The sequence below is a fragment of the Cibotium barometz genome, chromosome 9 (genome assembly GCF_041138505.1).
Source record: "Cibotium barometz isolate CiBa-2024 chromosome 9, ASM4113850v1, whole genome shotgun sequence".
Taxonomy (NCBI): Eukaryota; Viridiplantae; Streptophyta; class Polypodiopsida; order Cyatheales; family Cibotiaceae; genus Cibotium; species Cibotium barometz.
Window position 1 is genome coordinate 15,050,729 of NC_141054.1, and position 21,123 is coordinate 15,071,851.

Sequence of the window (21,123 nt, forward strand, 5' to 3'; positions counted from 1 at the left end):
GCGTTCTGCACCCTATCATCCCCAGACCAATGGACAAGCTGAGAGTACTAACAAGATTCTCTGCAGAGCACTCACAAAGATTGTTGAGGGACATAGGACTGATTGGGAGCAAAAGTTGCACTCAGTTCTTTGGGCATATAGGACAGCCTATAAAACATCTGTGGGCACAACCCCATTTGAGCTTGCTTTTGGGCTAGATGTAATTCTTTCCATTGAATTTCTTGTACCTACTCTACGAGTTGCTAAACAATTGGACTGGGCTGGTCATGAGCTTTCACAACGCATTGATGAATTGGAAAAGCTTGATGAGACCCGCTTATTGGCGGTAATGGGGATGTATGCCGAGAAGAGGAGACAAAAGCAATGGTATGATAGAAATGTAACAACTAGCCGATTTAAAAAAGGGGACCTTGTGCTCTTGTACACACTTAAGAAGCATAAGAGAAAGCTCAAGAAACGTGGCCTAGGACCGTTTGTGATTAATGAGCTTACTCCAAGTGGTGCAATGCGTTTAGAGACACTAGAAGGTGAGCAAATGCCTAACTTCATTAATGGAAGTCGTCTCAAGAAATACAATGAACCACTGAAGCCATGCTGCACACACACAGAAAGAAGCACATGACCTACTTAAACGTCAGGCTCAAGAAGAGGCTAAAGCTAGAGTTGCAAAAGCCAAGGAGCGTCGCAAGGCTTCTATGTTGGCCTTACAATTGGCTACTGATGAACAATAGGTCGATCCTTTCAATATTCAAGTGTGTCTTCATCTTCATGAGACTACCTTCTTTGTCTCTGCCTTAATTGACTCTGGTGCAGATTATAATGTTCTCTCGTTTGACACATGGATAGCCTTGGGACAACCAACACTTGTGCGCATTCCTATTGACTTATGAAGCTTCTCAGGTGAAGATAACCCTATAGAGGGAAAATGTGTCATTATGATGTCCATTCAGGATCACCAAATGTCAGTTCCCTTTTATGTGGCAAGTAAGTCCAAGGCAGTGGTAGAGGCTGTTCTCGGTCGATCATGGTTAACTGCTACCAATTGTTTTTTAGATTGGAAGAATAGATAATACAAATTGCAAATTGATTCTGATTGCATCTTGGGATCTGCTACTCCACGAGCTTTATCATGTCAAAAGGGTGGTGTTTCTACCTTACACAACCCACTTTCAAAATCTACTCTTGAAGCTCCAACACAAATGATGTGGATAATCGATGAGTCCTCAAGTGAGGGCCATGGCTGGCATGTTCCAACTACTCTAGTCACTGCTCAAAGAAGGCCACGCAGCAAGAAGGAATTCTCAATTTGGCTACCCAAAGATGCATACAAACTTGTACCATCTAGCCTAGTTGCTAAGCCTCCTAAAAAGCACATCTTTTCCAAGCCTCCTAAAAAGCACATCTTTTCCAAGCCTAAACCTCAGATTGTTACTCATTGGGTCCCAAAGCATGTTCTTAAAGCACAAGGCTATTATGAGGGTGCAACAGCACTTTAGCTTCCCAAATGTCATGGTTTGCTAGAGGTAAAAGAGTGTATCAATAAGATTCCAAAAGCCACCCTTGGTTTTCCATATCAGTGGGTGCAATGGAAATCAACACAACCTCTTCAAGATAGGATAGGTGGTTGTACCTACAAATCTCCTTGTGTTGACCTTCCCAAAACAAGTATTGAAACACCAGTTGTCCCAATTTCTCCTTGTTACACAATTCCACCATCAACTTGTGTACCTAAGACAAATCCAACTTTACATGAGTCTCCTTTGAGCATAGATTCTAGCACTTCAATGCCTAAATCCTCTTATCTTACTCAAATTCCTTGACAATTGCTAACCTTCCCACCTCTTAAAAGAAGGACATACCCAAAACCAAAGGTAAGGCATTAACACTACAATTGAAGCTCTTTGGTAGATCAGTGTTTGAATAGTCTCACATTTACTAATGTGGTTCCTTATGCCTTTAGAGGATTGTGTTCTTTTTGAGATGATCTTATCTGCAATGTTTTTGATTGGCATTGTAATGATGGATATGAGTGTATAAAGTTTGAAGTTTCTAAATTTCATTGTTCTATGCCCAAATACCTCCTGATGGATACTTGGCGAGATACATGTCCACCATGCATTGACCCTGATAGTACTCAACCTGAACATCGCGGGGGTTATAGTGCTCCTCCTTTTCAAACTCATTCTAGGTACTTTTATGCTCCCTTAGGTGAAAATTGCTGTGGGCATCACTTTGTCACTTTATTCTATCAACAGCATCACCCATTTCCACATTGTCAAGAGTGTGCACGACTTGTATTAGGAGAAGCTTCACACATTTGTTGGCTATGCCGCTCTTACTTTGACGATATGGCACGGGCTTAATGAAACAAATTGTGGGAATTACACCCCAACGCCATAACCTTCTTAATGTGAGAGTACCAGAACGAGGACCAAATCAACGTAGATTACTTGAGGAGGTTCAAGCACAACAATGGAGGGATACATGCATAAATGACTTGCAACCACCTATCTGAGCTACCCAAGAAGCTTCAAGAATACCCAAACCCTCGTGAGGAGAAGATCAATCTAGCTGTACATCAGCAACTCATTAGGGAAGCTCAATCAATACTTGAGGGCCCACCTCCACCTATCCCTCGGGGCCCAACCCCAACCTCTCTTAAGCCAACATTAGAAACCATACCAGAAGTGTCATCAAGTTGGGAAATGAAAAGTGAGCTCATCTCACAATCTCATAGCGAGAAGTTTGCACCAATCGCCACCCCACTGAAAGAAGGTATTCTGCCACCACCTAGCCTTGCCTTCCCATGCAATGATGAAGTTATTGATGCTAACGAGGACATGGCAAATGAGATGTGGGCAGCAGTTCATGAGAAAGTTAATGAGAATATGTCCTCTATTATTTCACCTCCATTCTCTGAGGTGGATTTTACTAGGGGCACAGAAAACAACTTTAGACACCCTAGCATCCAGGAGGAAGTTCAAACAATTGTTTCTTCTAGAAGTAAGCATACAATGAAAACCTTACCATCATATTTGGGAGAATATGAGAACTGTTCTCAAACCTTGAGGATACCCTCCATGCATAGAAGGTTGACAAAGGAGATGGATATGGGTATCGTGCAAGCTATTTTGTTAGCACTAGTGGCTTGTACCTTACCTTTGCTTGATTTGATAAAGCTTCGACCTGAAATGTGGAATGATATTGCCACATGTTTGTCAGAGCAGGTATTGCTACAAAAGGGTCACCATCATTGTACTATACACCCTGAGACAAAGCATGTTATGCCAGTTCCTATCAACAAAGTAGGAAAATTTTGTGAGGACGATCAGGGAAATGCTACCCTCCCATTAGAAGTGCGAAAAGTAGCTTCAACTGCAATACTTAATAGTGGTGCAGGAGTGGGCATTGTGACAAGGTCCATTTGGGAAAAGTGGGGCGGCAAACCAGCTATTAGGAGTACCAGGATGCGCTTGCAGCTAGCAGATGGAAGCTTAGAACATCCCCTTGGGCTGCTTGAGAACATATTGGTCACCACATGTGGGATTGAATATGAGCACACCTTTGCAGTAGTGGATTTTGGAAAACATCCAAACTATGAAGTGATATTGGGTAGACCATTCATGCGACAATTTCAAATGATTCAAGATTGGGGATACAATTATTTGTACCTCCGACATGATTCTGTCATCACAAGGGTCAACCTAAAGAATCACTCATATCGTGATGTAACAAGGTCTCCAATAGATGAGTTTGATTCTGCTTCATCTGAGGGCTCAAGAGTTACATTGTAAGATGGGCGAGAAGATCTGTGGATGTGTGGAGCCTCATGTAGGGATTTCAACACTGAGAGACTTAAGGGTAATCGAAGTGTATCAGATGAGGCATACATTCCACAACCCTTCCCTGAGCACTTAATTGATCCACTAGAATGGAGTCATGTCCTTGCAACATTATCGACATGTACTTTACCTAAGCCAATTCAATTTTGTGACTCAGATGGATATGACATTATTCCTATACGAATGGTACAACCACGTGACCTTCTAGATGTTTTGTACTATGGGGATGCATCCACAACAGCACTGCATGTAGAGGAAGTCTCAGTGGAGGATTTAACACTCGAATATGCTAATGATGCCCGTTCACGTCGTGAACTAGCACGGTGTAGTTCATGGCATGAAGCAGGCTTCACGGATTTTATAATTTAAAAAAAAATGTGCGCGGGGACTGTTTCACATCGTGAATTGAACTTCATGGAAAAAATAAATTTTTTTTTTTTTTGGCACAGACCCCCTAGGACGTGAGACTTAAGGCGTGTGTGCTTTGAAAATGGTTCACGCGTGAACCATTTTTTCGAATTCTTTTTGGCACAAATCTCTAGGACATGAGACCTTAAGGTGTGAGTGTAGAAAATGCCTTTTTTGCGCGAGGGTTGTTTCACGCTATGAAACATTAAAGGGTTCACGTCGTGAATCACTTAGAACGTGAACCGATTTTTTTTGGAACGGGCTTTGTCGCGTGAGCCGTCCTTTGAACATTCCCCATCAGCTGATTGCAACCGAACTTTCCTTAGAAAAACATATACCACTTAGGACGTGAACCGATTTTCTTTTTTTTTTTATATGAGGACTATTTCATGCCATGAAACACTTACGGGTTCACGTTGTGAACCGCTTAGAACGTGAACTCATTTTTATTATTATTTTTGCATGGGGACTATTTCATGTCGTGAAACACTTAAGGGTTCACGTCCTGAACCGCTTAGGATGTGAACCAATTTTTAGAATATTTTTTTTGGGCTAGTGGGAAATTCGAATTTCCTTGTTGAGAGGGGGGATTCTTTTGAATTTTAAATTAAGGAGATATGAGCATTATCCCAAAAAGGTAAGTGGAAATCAAAAAAGTCAACCTTTTTATGACACCCTCTTCTTACACCCTTCATAAATGATCCCCCAAATGGACAATTTGACAACTCATGAGCATCTACTCATTCAATGCTCATTAGCCTTAATGTGTTATGTAAAAAAATAATTAAGAATTAATTGATAATTAATCCTTTTACTAATCTTTCCCTCTTTTACACTAATCAAAAGCTCTAATTAACCCCTAATCTCTAATTAATTCAGACAATTGAGCATATCGTTGGATAGAGCAAGGAATTTCTATCTATGTGAATTAACTAATGTATAAATTAATATATAATTAGAGATTAATTAAGCTCTTAATTTTGCTCTCTTCTTTTAAGGTAAAATTAAGCAAAAGAGAGTCAAATTCCTCCAATTGATGAAGAAATTGATGTAATTAGGTGTTTTGATGCATCTAGATGCTCCCAAAACACTCAAAAACACTGATTTCAACTCCTTACATGATCAACTTAGATCCCAAATAATACCTTTTCTAAATTTTTTGTCTCTTGAAGTGGGTTAATTACTCTTAATAATAAAAACCAATCAATTAAGAGAAATCATTTTCAAGAGTTTTTAGATATTTTTGAGAAATTTTTTCAATGATTAAGCTACTCATAATGCTTACTAACACTCTATTGCATACAATTCCAACAACACACACAAATTAAGGTAAAATTAATGATCCTAGTTCTATGTTTAACTCAAATGAGAGCTAACATTCACTAAAAATTACATTGTTTGATGCAATGGAAACCTAATACACTCTATGTGCAAGTCCTAAGAACATGAAAAACCACATTAACAACAATAAAATCATAAATTAAGCTAAAAATTAAGCAAAAAGCATTCTTTACAACAAAAAAAAGAGAGCTATTCTACACCAAATCACACACAAATCACCATCAAATCCATATCTTTTTCATGGAAAACCATTAATCAAGACAATGGGCAATGGGTAATGCGTAGATTAGAGCAAAGTGATGGAAAAATCCAAGGGATGGCTCCCCGGCAATGGTGCCAAAAATGTTATAGCTCACCCTAACCCCCCAACAAGAGATTACCTGGTGAACCGCAACTGTCGTGAGGATCTTTCCAATGGCTGAGCTCGTAACCCTTGAGGTCTCTAAGCTCTACAACTCCTTGAGAAGCAATTCCACCGTGCATCCCCGCAAGCGTTGTCACACCGTCGCGTTGCACTACGGGTACTCATCCCTCCTCTCACCTCGCTTCACTCACACACACTCACTAGCATGCATTAGGGAGAGAGATTGGCAAGAGGATTAGTAAGAGCAAGACTCTATTGCACAATGGGAGAGTATGTTGTATTATGAGAAAAATTCACTTATATACATGGCCATAATATTCACACTTAAACTGTGGGGCCGGCCAGGCGCTTTAGGCTCATAAGAGGCCTAATGCTATTACAATGACTACTCTCATAATATATCCATGAAGTACATCACTTGGGACTTCATCCTAACTTGCTATCACACACTCTTGAAGCGGGAATCGCCTTAAGTATTCCATTGGACCATTATACGGGCGCCCGTCCAAGTTATAGCTTTGGACACCATTGCTTCATATCTTGAATGTATGACCTTTTGGTGTATCTACCTTGACTCCTTGATGTAACATAATGGCGGTAGCTCTTGTTAACCCTAGGAATGGGTTAATACACCACATGGGGACACACTAGACCTGATGAATGCTTGCTCCAGAAGAAGCTGCTTAAGTTATTCCTTTAACTTTATAGCTTTCAGCACCAACATTTAATAAGCTCACTTTGCTATTGCTTAAGCCCTAATAATGAGTTCTATTTCGTGATCAACTTCTCTAAATAGAGGCATCTTAGTGAGCTCTCCTCTAGGAAGACAACAGCATACTCACTCAACCATCATTTAGGCTCACTAGTCTTAGATTCCTGGTTTGCATGGTTAAGTTTCACCACATAAATAACTTATTTCTTTCTAAGCCTTTTCATTAGTTTAGAAGCCTTAACTACGTGTAATTTTGGGTGCCCTAAGGTTGGAAATCCCTGAACTTTATTACCATGAAGATCCAAGATAGATATAGTTCCCTTATGCAATGGATGTTAGCTTCATTAGCTTTTCCATGCTAAGGTATCACTTTATAGGCACATTGGGTTTTCTTTCCATCTAGCATAAACTAAATATTATTCATTTTCAAATGATTGAAAAGTGTTTTGTCATTAACTAATTCCACCTTCATTAACTTTTACCCCTTTTTTATTTATTATTAATATACACATACACTGAGGTGAAATCAAAGAACGAGTGCATCCAAAATCAATAAGCAATTTGAAACTCTTACCTTGAAAAGTTGTCGGCATCTCAATGATAGGAGTTTCTGATTTTGTCCTGATGCTCAATTGCATCGTGAATTCGACCTTTCTCTACATCATCCATTTTCTCGACCCATAATAATAGCCCTAGAGGTGGCGGACTGCATTTGATTTCTTGCTCTCTATTTGGACATGAGCCTTACACGAGGGGTGGAGCTATGTAGTAGTTGGAGGGCTTGAAAAAATAGCAAACTAGTGTATTTGTACCGGTTAAAATTAAGAAAAACTAGCTGAGAAATTAAGTAGCTCTTATTTTAAGGAATGATTTTTCATATATTTTAGTGTTAAAACCAGCATATAATAGAGATTTTGGAAACAGAAACCGGATAGATTTAAGAGTTGTCCTGATTTTGATTGGTTGAAAAAATGTTGCCTCTCAAGTGGGGCATTCACCTCACAAATGCAACAGTGAAGTAAAGCTTTCTCCTCCATTAGTGGGGCATACTTCATAATCACAACAATGGCTTGATGATCCTCATTGATTGTCTTGCCTTTTTGCAGTAACTCCCAAAATTCAAATGTCTTATCCCCCACATATCTAGGAGGATATACCTTTGCTGAAGATGGGATTTCATTTCCTCCCAAGCAACTTGACCTTCCTCAAGGTGCTAAGTGTGATGCATAAATTCCTCGACCAATTTTTTGTAGAACCCTTGTGAGAGGGCTACCTTACTTTGTCGAAATAATCATACATTTCTTCTATCCATGAATTCAGGACATCACCGAGGTTTTCTCCTTTGTCACCCAGATGGGTTTTTCAAAGGATGTCCCAGGTCATTGTTCCCGATCTGGCATCAATGAGAGGGATTCATCTTCTGCTTAAGGAAATCTATAAATAAGATTTAAGAAAATAGTCATATCATCGAAAATTTTCATTATAAGACCAATAGGGACCCTAATTACACCACCAATTGAGCCATTAAAAAAGAAACCCAATAACGATAGCATAATAAGTTTCGATTTTGAAATCCTCAAACTTTGCTTTGATACCAAACTATAAGACCCCTACTACTTCCTAACTAGCCACCAGGGGTAGGATTGACCCACATGAAAGGCACAACGAACAGCTCCCCACGGCTCACAAAACAAGTTGAGAACATCCATTTGGGTAATCCAAGCGACACACCCTAAGATCCTAAAAAGTCTAATTCTCAATTCTTCTTTGATTTCATGACCACGTCTCAATTGGAGAATGTCAATCCCCCAGTTATTTTGAAAAGCACCCGTCCCCTCTTGGGTCCACACAGTCACCCCCTTTTTAGTTTTTGATTTAGAGATGTATGCACCCACCTGTCACTTTAGCTTTCATCCTCACGCACCCCTATGAAAACAAGTACACATTCACACCTCTTATGCACACACACACACACCCCTTTAATTGAAATGGAAATATCAAATTTTACGATACCATACTGAAAATATTTCAAACTATTAACTTCTTCTTATCTTTGTCCCAAGCATAAAACTTTTTAACCTGACTTGTTGTTTGCGTATGCCCATAATGTTGAAATTTGAGCATTGTGATGAGCTATGGTGGATCAAATACTAGAATCAACATCATTAACAAAGTGATTAGCAAATAATTAAGATATAATTAGTGGGTAATTAGCAAATAGATTAATGTAGGCATGGATACTCAAAAACCAGCAAATTCTCATTAAGGCTATGCCTCAATTTATAGAGTTTACATCAAGCATCTAATCCCACTGATTTCTCCATGATTCACTCCACCTCTTTTCCCTGATTCTCTCCACCTCTTCACACTTCCCAGAATATCTCCACACTTCCTAAATCTTCTCATGCTACCCTTTATTCTCTCCCAGTAGATTCTTCTCACCTTTTCACAGGTTCTTTCACATTTACTCATTCTCTTTTACAGCCTCTAACCAAGGGCTTGTTCCCGCACACACCCTATTCACTTGTATTTTTAACACCTCCACTCAAATGAATAATCCTAGCACACCTAGACCCTCTACCAAGTTTGCCTCCCCTTACTTGATAGTCCGCGACCAGTGTCTACGCCTCCCCTCAAGTTATCTTACACCTGGACCCTATACCAAGTTTCTCTCTTACTTGATAGCCTGCGACCAATGCCTCGAGTCCCTAAACTCCATAGTCCTTGACACTCTCTCTCTCTATGTGTCAAAGGCTACTATAAGTGCCCGCGACCTTGACTAAAGTGCTCACACATACATCTACCACGTGGCCTACATCATCGGTAGCTCAGAGGTGGTTTTACTTTGTTGGGGCAGGTTACATTGGGTTGTGGGGTTTCTCTCTCTCCCTCTCTCAGAGATTTTCACATGGCTCCTCACTCTTTGGAGCCTCACATCTTCTCTTTTCTTCAGTCTTCTTGTCGTGGCAGCTTCTCTCCACACGTCCGTCTCTTCTTTCAGTCTTCTTGGGGTAGCTTCTCTTCTTGTGGCAGCTTCTCTTCTCGTGTCCATATCTTCCTTTAGATCTTCTTGGTGTGGATCTTCCTCTTGGAAAGAGATATTCTTCTTCTTTCATGGCTAGGGCCATGAGCTTGTCTGTCAAGTCTTCTTGCTCCATGTGAGCAACATGTTCAAATGATTTGCTAACAGTTTCTTTGGATTTTTGATGTTTATCTTGTGTCATTATGCAATGCAAACCCAAATTTATGCGGGAGGTCTTACCTCTTGCCTTATTCTGGACAAGGGCAGTGTTTGTTCCCATATTTACACTGATGCAATGTGCCCAATACATAATGCGTATAGCATTCATTCTTATGCACATTCCAAATGCAACTCTGGCTGTGAATAATCTTGAATTTGAGTGAGATTTACAGGCATTAACCAAGGGTTAAATGCAAAATGATGATTTTCACAAATTTATCAGCACAATTTTACCAGAAATTACATTAAATCAAGGGTAACCAATTTGTACGGAATGGTTGGAGTATCAAACCAACTCCGAATTGCAATCTGAAGTTATAGGGATCTGTATCAGATACTAATGGTTAATTTGAACCCTCAATTACACCAAAATACAGTGATTAGCACTGATTAATCACTGATTAACAAATTAATCCACTGTTTTGTATGCAAAAAACAGAGTATGCGGGGAGTCCAGATTTGGTGCCTTAGACTTCAAATGAGCTCAAATGCTTTCAAAGGCATCAATAGCAATGAGTCTAGTAGAGGATTAAGCCAAGAAACACAAGATTTGACCAAATATTGAAAGCTTAATCTCTGTTTTACCAAAGTCACCTGCAGATTTGATAAAGAGCTTGGATCTCACTGTAGACTTGATGAAACTGAATTCTGTCTTCACCAGCTTGTAGAGCATGCTTGAATACACCTTGGGCTAAGAGGAATTAGAAACATTTGATTTGTGCAAGCTGCAATGTCAGTTTTACTCAGAAAAAAAGGCGCTGGTGAATTTCGCGATTTCTCCTAAACGCCTTGGCGGTTTGCTGCGCCATTTTGATGGGCTTGTAGCCAAGTGGGTTGGCTACAATATGCTAGAAGGGTTTGCCCTAATTCTATGTGTGCAAGGTGAATGAGATCCTCCACTGGCTGGGGGTGAAGGGGTGAAGTGAAAACTAACTAAAAATTTGATTATTTGCTAATTATCTACTAATCTTAATTAATTAGATAATGGGCTCATAAATCTGATGGATTCTAGGCATGGCTCTGATACCATGTTGAAATTTGAGCATTGTGATGAGCTATGGTGGATCAAACACTAGAATCAACATCATTAACAAAGTGATTAGTAAATAATTAAGATGTAATTAGTGGGTAATTAGCAAATAGATTAATGTAGGCATGGATACTCAAAAACCAACAAATTCTCATTAGGGCTATGCCTCAATTTATAGAGTTTACATCAAGCATCTAATCCCACTGATTTCTCCATGATTCACTCCACCTCTTTTCCCTGATTCTCTCCACCTCTTCACTTTTCCCAGAATATCTCCACACTTCCTAAATCTTCTCATGCTACCCTTTATTCTCTCCCAGTAGATTCTTCTCACCTTTTCACAGGTTCTTTCACATTTACTCATTCTCTTTTACAGCCTCTAACCAAGGGCTTGTTCCCGCACACACCCTATTCACTTGTATTTTCAACACATAAATCATTAATCTGATCTGCAGCAAGGAAAGTTCTTGGCTAACCAGAACCACCCAACTCCCCACACTTTTCTCATATGATTTTCTTCCTCTAAGGTTGTTTTTGGGTTCCTCAGTGAGTCTCACCACACTAGATCACCATTGGAGGCTGCTTCCCTTGGTTGTGGTGGCTGACAAACCAGCGAGCCAATACATCATTATGCTGCATCTTTTGAGCTCCCCCAAGAGTAACCAAAAGTACACTCACAACTCTAAACCAAGGAGGGTCAACCTCAGGACGACTAAGTGCCATGGGGTAAAGACCCTTGTCAGGTGACATCAATGGATGGCATTGATCAAAATCACGATGACTTTTTTGACCGTCAGATAACGTAATCTAGGCCGAGTTCACTAGGGGTGAAAAACATAGAATATAATGGCTTGAAACCACATGGTTTTGTTGCTTGAAGGTATAGTGTAGTGATAAGATGTTTCTAATGGTGACCCAAGGTCTCGAGTTCAAATCCTCTTTTGCACATAACATCTTGCTCCAAAATTTTCTAAGTCCCAAACCCAACTTCACCCTCATTCCATGATGTAAACTAGGAAGTAAACTATGATTTGCTGAGTAAACTAGGAAGTAAACTATGATCGCTGAGTAAACTAGGAAGTAAACTATTCTTATTTAGTAAACTAGGAAGTAAACTATGAAAGCTTAGTAACCTAGTTTACTCAGCCTACTTTACTCGACCTAGTTTACTTTATGTGATGGCCCAAAAAAGGCGTCGCGATTTTTTATCAAAGTCATCCATTGATGTCACCCGACAAAGGTCTTTAACACCCCATGGCACTTAGTCTTGAGGGAGGGTCAAGACCCGTAACCGCTATCACATAAATATAACTGGGGTCACGTAAGGACCTCTTCCATTCCTTGTATGGTTGGACACTCAAGCCCGCTCCCACATGCCATAGATGGTACATCACCAAATTCAAAATTTCTATTAAATGAAAATAGAGTAAGTAGAAGGTCAAAGAACACCATCCATTATAAAAGTTTTCTCCCTCTCATACCACTTTGGTATTTGAGGCTTGAGCTAATGTATTGGGCAATGCCGCAATATTAATTTCTGTGTTTCTTTGTTTAAAAGCATGTGTTTAAATGATTCTTTTGTTCCTTGGTACTTTGAGATTTAAAAATAATACCAAGATGGGTATTTTTCTAAAATAGAAAAATTCAAGCTTTTAAATACAAGTGTTACCTCTTTTTCCTCTCACATTTCACTTGTAAGTCACCTCATTCGCCTTTGTTTTGCTTCTACTGCTGCGATCCCCACCCATGGACACCCATCAAGTGTTACCTCTTTTTCCTCTCACTTGTAAGTCACCTCATTAGCCTTCGTTATGCTTCTACTACGACTCCCAACCATGGACGCCCATCAAGTCTGCCTTGATTTCATTGCCAAGACCTTATATAATGATAAATGCCCATCAAGTCTAACTTGATTTCATTGCCAAGACCCCATATAGTGAAGATTTGATGAGCTTTATCAAGTCTTTGCACAAAAGATCAGCATTCTTCAAATAGTTGTGACAATACTAGGGATGTGTGACCAATCTTATTTAGTTAAATGCATATGTATGTACGAAAGATGCATATTTATGGGTCTTCTAAAGGTTAGGTAACATGTGACTTTATTCTTCACCTTTTTGGTAATGAAAAAAATTTTGAGAAGTGTTGACGATTCGTTAACACTTGATGTCAATAATTTTTACGTTATTTTTGACAAAAGCATCCTTTTGTTAAGAACTAAGTTCTTATCATGGGAAGCCACCTTCATTTTCTTACTATAATAAGCCAAAGTTTTGTGTGATAAGGGGGATGCATCAACCTTACCTTGAGCGAATGGATTGTGAGGAGCCTCTTAAATTTGAAGAGGAGGAGAAAGAGGTGTCTTTGGAGTTGGAAAACTTACGAGCACAACTCTAGCCAACACAAAAATATGTTGAAGTGTATTCCTCTCAGAATCAAACTCTTGTTTGGGTTGGTTGTTGGTCTCAGGAGTATGTATTCCTCTGAGATTCAAACTCTTGTTTGTTTGGGTTGAGGGAAGACAAAGCTTTGGGGGTAGTGCGAAATATTATTGGAGCTTGCCCGCCCCCATCAACTTTGAGCAAGAAGACCTTTCGAGCCCCAATTGATTTAAAAGCCATATAGCCATTTGTAGAGAATGTGTTGTCTACATTGTAAACAAATGAGCTAGTTGGATTACCCCTCCAATTGTTTAAGTCTCTACAAACTTCAAAGGGTCTTAAAAATAAAGGATCAATGTTGGAGAGATGCATAAAAGCATATGAAGAAAGACCTTTAAGACATTTTGAGATTGTGTATATTCTTCAATTGCAAAATAATTAGGATATTTTAAATATCTAATTACTATCCTCCTCATGGAAGGGCACCAACAAAACATTAAAAAGAAGGACAACCAACTCAATATTTTGTTGGCTGAAAGCCCAAAAGCGTGCAAGGTTTTCAATGCATCACTAATGAGTCCTCAATCTAGCATCTCATTTGGGTCATTACCATCACAATTATTGTAATAGCATACACTTATGGCTCCAAAGATATGTAATGGTGTAATCATCACTCCAAAATGGATCTCTTAAGAGGTTAATTTGGCCCTTATTACTCACCAAGATAAATGGGAGGAATGTCGCGCTTCCCTCAAGAAAGCCCATTATTAGGCAAACAATGCAACTCATATCCTCATACTGACATGGTAGCTTGCTGCCCACATCAAATCAATTCTCCAAATTGGATTCTTAAAATAGCTTGAATAATGTATGTCTAGTAACATGTGTAGCATTCTTCAGGTATTAAGAATGCTACACATTCTAAAGTTACTAAGAATGTATAGCATTCTATTAAGAGGATGCATTATATCGTATCATGATGCATGTATTTACATGATACAAAAGGGATATCCAAGGGGCCTTAAAATGTATTTGAGTATTTGAGTATATGCATGCCTTTACAAGCCACATGTGACAGCACATTATGCACCATTACTGACATGGATTCACAGAGTTGACACCCTTCTTTTAAGGGATTCAACAAGACATGGCCACCTCCATTTCTCTAATTCATTGCTAAAATGGTACCACATCACTTTCAAGTGCACAATAATTTGGTAGAGTTAAAGGAGTCAAATGAGTCATTGCTAGAATGGTATGTTAGAAGTCAGCTCCTGTCTTTATCAAACACCAGGGCCTCTGTTGTGGGTGTGCCCGCCCTGTATAGGTGTTTTATCATTTTTCCTCACTCCCCGTATTTTCCCCCCATTTTCCCCATTTTTTTCCATGATATGGGTGGCTGCCCACAGGCTGGCAGGAGCCTCTGATGCTAGCTGACTGCACTCATGTGTAGTACCAGGAGCTGGCCGACTTCATCAGGAGGGGTCGTGGTATTTTTCTCTACTGGCCGACTGGATGTGCCCAGTCGTGAGGGCCACTAGTGCTAGCCGACTGCATGATGGGGCCATATAAATAGGCCCCATTGCTCCACATTGTACTCATTCAGTTATTTCTCGAGATCTTGTGTATAGAGAAGAGTTATACGCCTATCTCTCTCCTTCTCTTGTGCTGTCTATTTTCTGCACTCTACTTGCTCTCGTGGTCTCAAGTTTGGTTATTATTTTCGCTGCGTATTTTGACATGGTATCAGAGCCCTAGGCTCTTGATAGATCTTGGGAGTTTTCTAAGCAAGAGGGGGATAGTTACGTTGCTGATTGGTGGACTGTATGGACTGTTCGGGAAGAGAAGTTGCAAGAGGAAGGTGGGCTAAAGTGCTGGACAGCCACTTGTGCAGGTTTACAGTTTTTTTTTCCCGACACTCCCCACGTTCCCTGGACCGTCAGTTGAACGGAAACAACTACGGCATATGGAAGGTTATGATGGAATCTATTCTGGGGTCTTACGACCTCACTGATTTCGTCATTGTTGGGGTTCCACGGCCGGAAGTAGAGGAAGCGTCGATCCGAAAGGACCGAGAGGCTCAGACACAAATGTGGGATCGTGTCAACGCCAGGGTCTGTTCGTTTATCTTTCTCAACTACACACCGCATGTAATCAATCATGTAAAGCATATGACGCTGACCAGAGGTATATGGCAACATTTGGCCTCTCTTTACAATAGGGTATCGCCCATGAAGAGGATTTCCTTGGAAGTACAGATGCGGGTTATGAGCCCTGCAAAGTCATTGACACTGCGGGAGCATATTAAAAAGCTGCAGGCTCTTCAACAGGAAGCTCTTCAGGAGGCTGGGAAGGAGATATCGTCAGAGAACATGGCCATAACATTGCTGTCGCACTTGCCCTCTCAGTACTCCGCATTTTACTCGTCTTTGATTACCAGTGGCAGGCTCAGCACCATCACGTGGGAGGAGCTTGTGCCCATGGTCTTGGACCAGGAAGAACGATTCACGAACCCTCCTCAGGGTGGAGGTTCGGAGGCCTCAACTAGCCAACGGTCGAAAGGCCGTAACATGGGCAAAGGGAAGGCTTCCTCGGAGAAGTCTTCTGAGAAGAAATCCGACGCTGACCGCAAGAAACTAAAGGTAGAGAGGACCTGTAATGATTGTGGCGAGAAAGGCCACTATTGGAGGCAGTGTCCCAAGCGAAAGACCGAGAAGGGTGAAGATTCCTCAACAGCAATCATGAAAACTCCGGCTTTTGTGCACCTGGAGGTGATGGACACCGATGTTTCATTTTCTTCAGGCAAGGAGGAGATTGGAGGATTCTCCGCAACGGATACTCGGAAGTGGATTCTAGACAGTGGTGCTTCCAGGCACATGACTCCTTCTCGTTCAGATTTACAGGATCTCTACAGGTATTCTGGTCACATTCTTACTAGGGATACATCCACTATCCCAGTTCACAGAGTGAGGGCAGGTTGGAGATAGTTCCCGATGGTAGAGGGAGGAGGCATTCCTCCCAGGTGTTGTATGTTCCGTCACTTGGTTTTCATCTGTTGTTGTCAATGCATCATGTTTGCAAGACTGGCGTACGGGTGATGAGCATTTTGTTGCTCTCCGAGACAAAGCAACAGGCCAGGTGGTTTGGGAAGGCGGAGTGGAGAATGGAGTTTACAAGCTTTCAGCACTCTCTCTCCCACGTCCTCAAGTTTATGATGAGTGGCAGTCTAGTAATGGCCACTTAAGTGTGGATACATTGCAGGTACAGGCTTTTCGAGACCAGATGGTGGATAGCTTGCCACTAGATGGCAGCACTTGGTAGGAACTCTCCAGTGCTGATGTTGGTAGTTCTTGTGTTCGTCAGTCAGAGGAAACTGAATAGGTCACTTATGCTCTGATGTCTCGTAGTATTCGGAACAAAGAACCTCATGTAGATGAGGATGTTCTTTCCACGGGGACCTTTCGGAAAGCCAGGCAGGTGGCAATTGAAAGGAGGTGCATACCCCAGGCTTTGTGGTTCCGGATTCAGAGGGGGTGGTTGACAGGTTTCAAAAGGCCTTGCATGGTCTTCAACAAGTTTCTAGGACTTGGTTTTTCACCATAAGAGGTGTTGATCCTTGTGAGCAGTGTGATGCCTCTTTGACTCAGAAGCAGAATGGTTCATTGATCTTGTTGATAGACACCAGATTGGACGTGAGCTTCCTGATGAGGCTATTGAGCTCATGGTTGCAGATGACTCTTTGGGAGGCAGGATTGCGTATCCTGTGGTTTCCGCGGCATGTGAAGGATCATGGACTCTTGTACACAGGAGGGGGGTTGATTGATGGAGTCCGACTCCACGGTGGGAGTGACTCAGTTTGGGGAGAAGATCCGGACACAAGGAGATCTACTTCAGGCCCAGGAGCAGTTTTATGGAGCAGTAAGAGGCAGACATCTTTTGCCTTGTCGGTCGACGACAGAGGCAGAGTACCGGGCTGCTTGTGATGCTGCTTTTATCATTTCCGCTGCGTATTTTGACATGGTACCACATCACTTTCAAGATCCTTGCGTGCACAATAATTTGGTACAGTTAAAGGAGTCAAAATGATCCATCCGCAGACCACCCCTCATGTGCTTCTCTTATTGCCTTGCTTTTGTGTTTCCATAAAATGCAGGTGGATAAAAGTACATATTGTAGAAAAAGCACTTAGAAAAACGTAACAAGCTGGCAGCTGCAGTTGCCATGGCAATGGTGAAGACACAAAACTACATCTCCACGAATACTTAAACTAGCAAAGACGTATTTTCTTTCATGGTTGTTGAATGTCAAGTGAAATTTGGCTGCTTATATATACCTAGATATGAATCCAAGAACATGCCCAAATTCACTTTATAATAAGAAGGTGCAATTTATAACCTCATGGTAGTCATCCACAAGACAATAAACCATCAACTCCATCATGCATAGAATGGACTAGATACTACAACATCCCCACTAACGTCTTCAATGCCCAATAGTGGGTGTAGAACTTACTATCAATATATGCTCCCACACATACCCCCAATTGTGTTGAATGTCAAGTGAGATTTGACTGCTTGCCTAAAGGGATGCTCCCAAGACCTGGAAGTACATTTCAGGACTATTTTTAAGTTGACCTGTCAAGTGTGAACACTAGCCATTTGTATATAAGTAATTTTTGACATTAGTAAAGGGTTGCCATAGCTACATTGGGGTTCCTGGCCTGAATGAAAGCAGGACAAACATTAAGATAATGACCGCCATTGCCGCATACAACATTGCATCTCCATTGCCCCAAAACTCAAGAATTCGATCTGCTCCTTCACCTAGCTGGTACTTGCCTCCTCTTACACTTCCACCCCACTGTAAAATGAACAATTTCATTTAAAAGCAATAAGATACAACAGAAAGTAGCCTCAAATAACCATTGAATTGGGGCCAAGCAACACCTACATACTCGTTTCAAAAAACATTTCTAAGCCTGCTGTTGTTAGGTTTGCACTGTACATGCAGAATCAGACAGCCTTTGCAAAGGTCATCATCAGGTTTCACATATCATTCAAAGGGCCAATTTCTGCTGCAAGTGCTAGACACCAATACTCAATGGTGGTACTCAATGATGGGACTACCAAAGCACGGTCCAGTTAACTGAGTGACAGAAGTCCTAGTGAGAACCCAAGCTAGTACACTCTTCAGCACTGTATTAGAAAATTGTATAGGCCAGAGGGTCCTTGAATGCATCATGAGGAAAGGGTCAATATGTATCACTTGTGACCTGCAAAAATGTCAGCTGAGTACCAATTGTCCCATACTGCATTGTGATAATTTGTGACAAGTGCTCTCCATCTGCATAGAAGTTCACACCATGATAATAACCTGCATAGCCTTGCCTAGAAAATCATTGCCAGCTTGACAACCAGGCAGCTTTCATTGCCATCATAGTAGATGGTGTTGATTTATCACTCTCTGTGCATATGGTAACCATGCCGGGCATCTCCAAGACCATGAGCTTGAGAGGACTACCTTTGTGAAAGTCAGGGCCAATTATGGGTCGTTTTTCATGTCACAATGGCAATCTGAGATGCCCCCACAATTAAACAGAACCTCCTATTATTTAAAGTAGTTAACAAACCACCTTGAACTCATAACATGGGTCACACACGTAAAGTCAAAAATTCGAATGAATATTGAGGTTGTGTATGTGTTTATAGATGGAGGGGTATGTGTGTGTATTTATATGCACACACATGTATGGATATGTACACAGGTATGTGTATATGTATATGTATATGTATATGTATATGTATACATTTTACTTGGTGAGGCATTTAAGTAGAGTATGATTGGATGATGTTGTGCTATTTCTCCTATGTTATGCATTCCATTGATATGTTTGCAATCTCCCTCACATTTATATACGTTTTGCCATTTTGATAGATATGCTTCAAACCTGTATGATCTTTAAAAAAATGCAATGTTCCACTTCAAAAATACCTTGGTGAAGCGTGGGCCGTTGTCACGCCCACCACCGACATCCTTGACCTCAAACTCTTGTGATATCCTCCCAACCTTTGTTATCTCCATCTCAGAAGTAGTATCAGGAAACTTTGCATTCTCTCTTGCCTTTCGCCAAGCAGCGTCCCAATCGACGGTTTGTTCCGAATCTTTTCAAAACAAATCATGTATCTGTAAATGGTAGATTCTGGCTCAAGAGATCTGCAAATTCATGTTTAAAAAAAGCACATGCTATGGTATGTTCAATGAGTCACATCTATACATTTAGATCAATTACGAAACAGCCAAAAATTCAGAAAAATAAGGGAAATGAGGGTTCTGAACCATCAGAAATCATCAAGGCATTTGTTTCCATACTCTAGCGCTAATGCTATACTGAAATAAATGAAAATTAAAACTTCAACAGTCCTTGATTTTACCTGAGTTATCCGATTGAGATCCGGCCAAGCAAACGATGGGCGAGGATTTTTTCGCAGGGGCGAAACGGGCTCCTGTTGGTGTCCACAGATGCACATGAGAAATCAGACAAGCATGGATACCATAAATACCCTACTTGGGGGGGAAAACAGGCGATACAGAGCTTGGCAGAACTTAACTTGTGGAGGTGTCCCGATTAAGCACCGAACTCCCACACCCAGTAACGATATTGCCATCTTCTTCCCTCCACCCACACACACGCACACACGAATCAAGGCACACCAATGGACCTTGTGTGGACAAAAGACCAGATGGGCGGCCTTGTGTGGACAAAGGACCTGCTTGGACACTCTTTCTTCCACACACACACACTCAAGGTGGTCCTGTGTGGATAACGGACCTTGTGTGGACAAACAAATTGTGACCATGTGTGCACAAGGGACCTTGTATATGAACCCACAAACGGTGGCCTCATGTGGACAAAAAATTGGTGGCCCTCGTATATGAACAAAGCACCAAAAGGGCAGCCTTGTGTGGACAAAGCCCCAAATGGGTAGCCTTGTGTGGACAAGACACTTGTATAGAGAAAGCACCAAATTGGTGGCCATGTGCAGACAAAGGACCCAATGTACCAATGCACATGACTAACTATCTAAACTATTAAACCAATGCACATGACTAACCATCTAAACTATTGTACCTTAAGCAAGCATTAATAGCATTCTTTTTTCTCGTGCCAAAACAAGGATGACCCACAATTACAACATCTACCACCCACACAAAGTTGCTAGGAATTGTTGCCAACCTTTGATCATGACTCATGATGTGTTCAATGGATGCAACACGTTATGCAATAGTCATATCAAGGCTACTTTTGCAACCATACCATGAACTTACCCTACCATGGAGTGGCTATGCTATAGAGATTAATAATATATACGTAATGTATGGTGTCATATAGGATAACCATATGATATTGGCGGAGAGTGAGTGATTAATGTTGGGATTCAGAGCTTTATATGTGTAAATCAACCCTTTGGAGTGGCTATGGTATAGAGATTATTAAAATATAGGTATTGTATGGTGTTATATAGGATAGCAATAAGATATTGGTGGGATTCAGGGCTTTATGTGTGTAAATCGACCCTTTGATAGTGTATGCGTGTGAATCACCCATTAGTGTGTGTACGTGTGCCTATGTGTGTGAACAGCCTCTAAAGTCCCTCTAAAGGCTAGATATCAAGCAGTGATGTCAGCACATATACCATGTGTCACTTTTTCAATGTGTGTACTTGAGTCATAAGATAAGGCTTTAAGCCTATAAAAGCATTGTCCTTGATGAAGGATTTACAACATCATCATCATTAATCTAATC

At 40.9% G+C, this 21,123-nt stretch overlaps 1 protein-coding gene across 1 annotated transcript; it reads right to left on the minus strand.

The window, feature by feature from the left end:
• Positions 1-17,979: 17,979 nt before the first annotated feature.
• LOC147635291 (uncharacterized) lies at positions 17,980-20,084 on the minus strand. The gene is made up of 4 exons (XM_086802535.1): positions 19,927-20,084; positions 19,751-19,822; positions 19,311-19,480; positions 17,980-18,179 (listed from the first exon to the last, which is right to left on the minus strand). Exons 1-4 carry the CDS (start codon positions 19,982-19,984, stop codon positions 18,021-18,023), a joined length of 459 nt encoding a protein of 152 aa, XP_086658661.1. The 5' UTR covers positions 19,985-20,084; the 3' UTR covers positions 17,980-18,020.
• Positions 20,085-21,123: the final 1,039 nt, after the last annotated feature.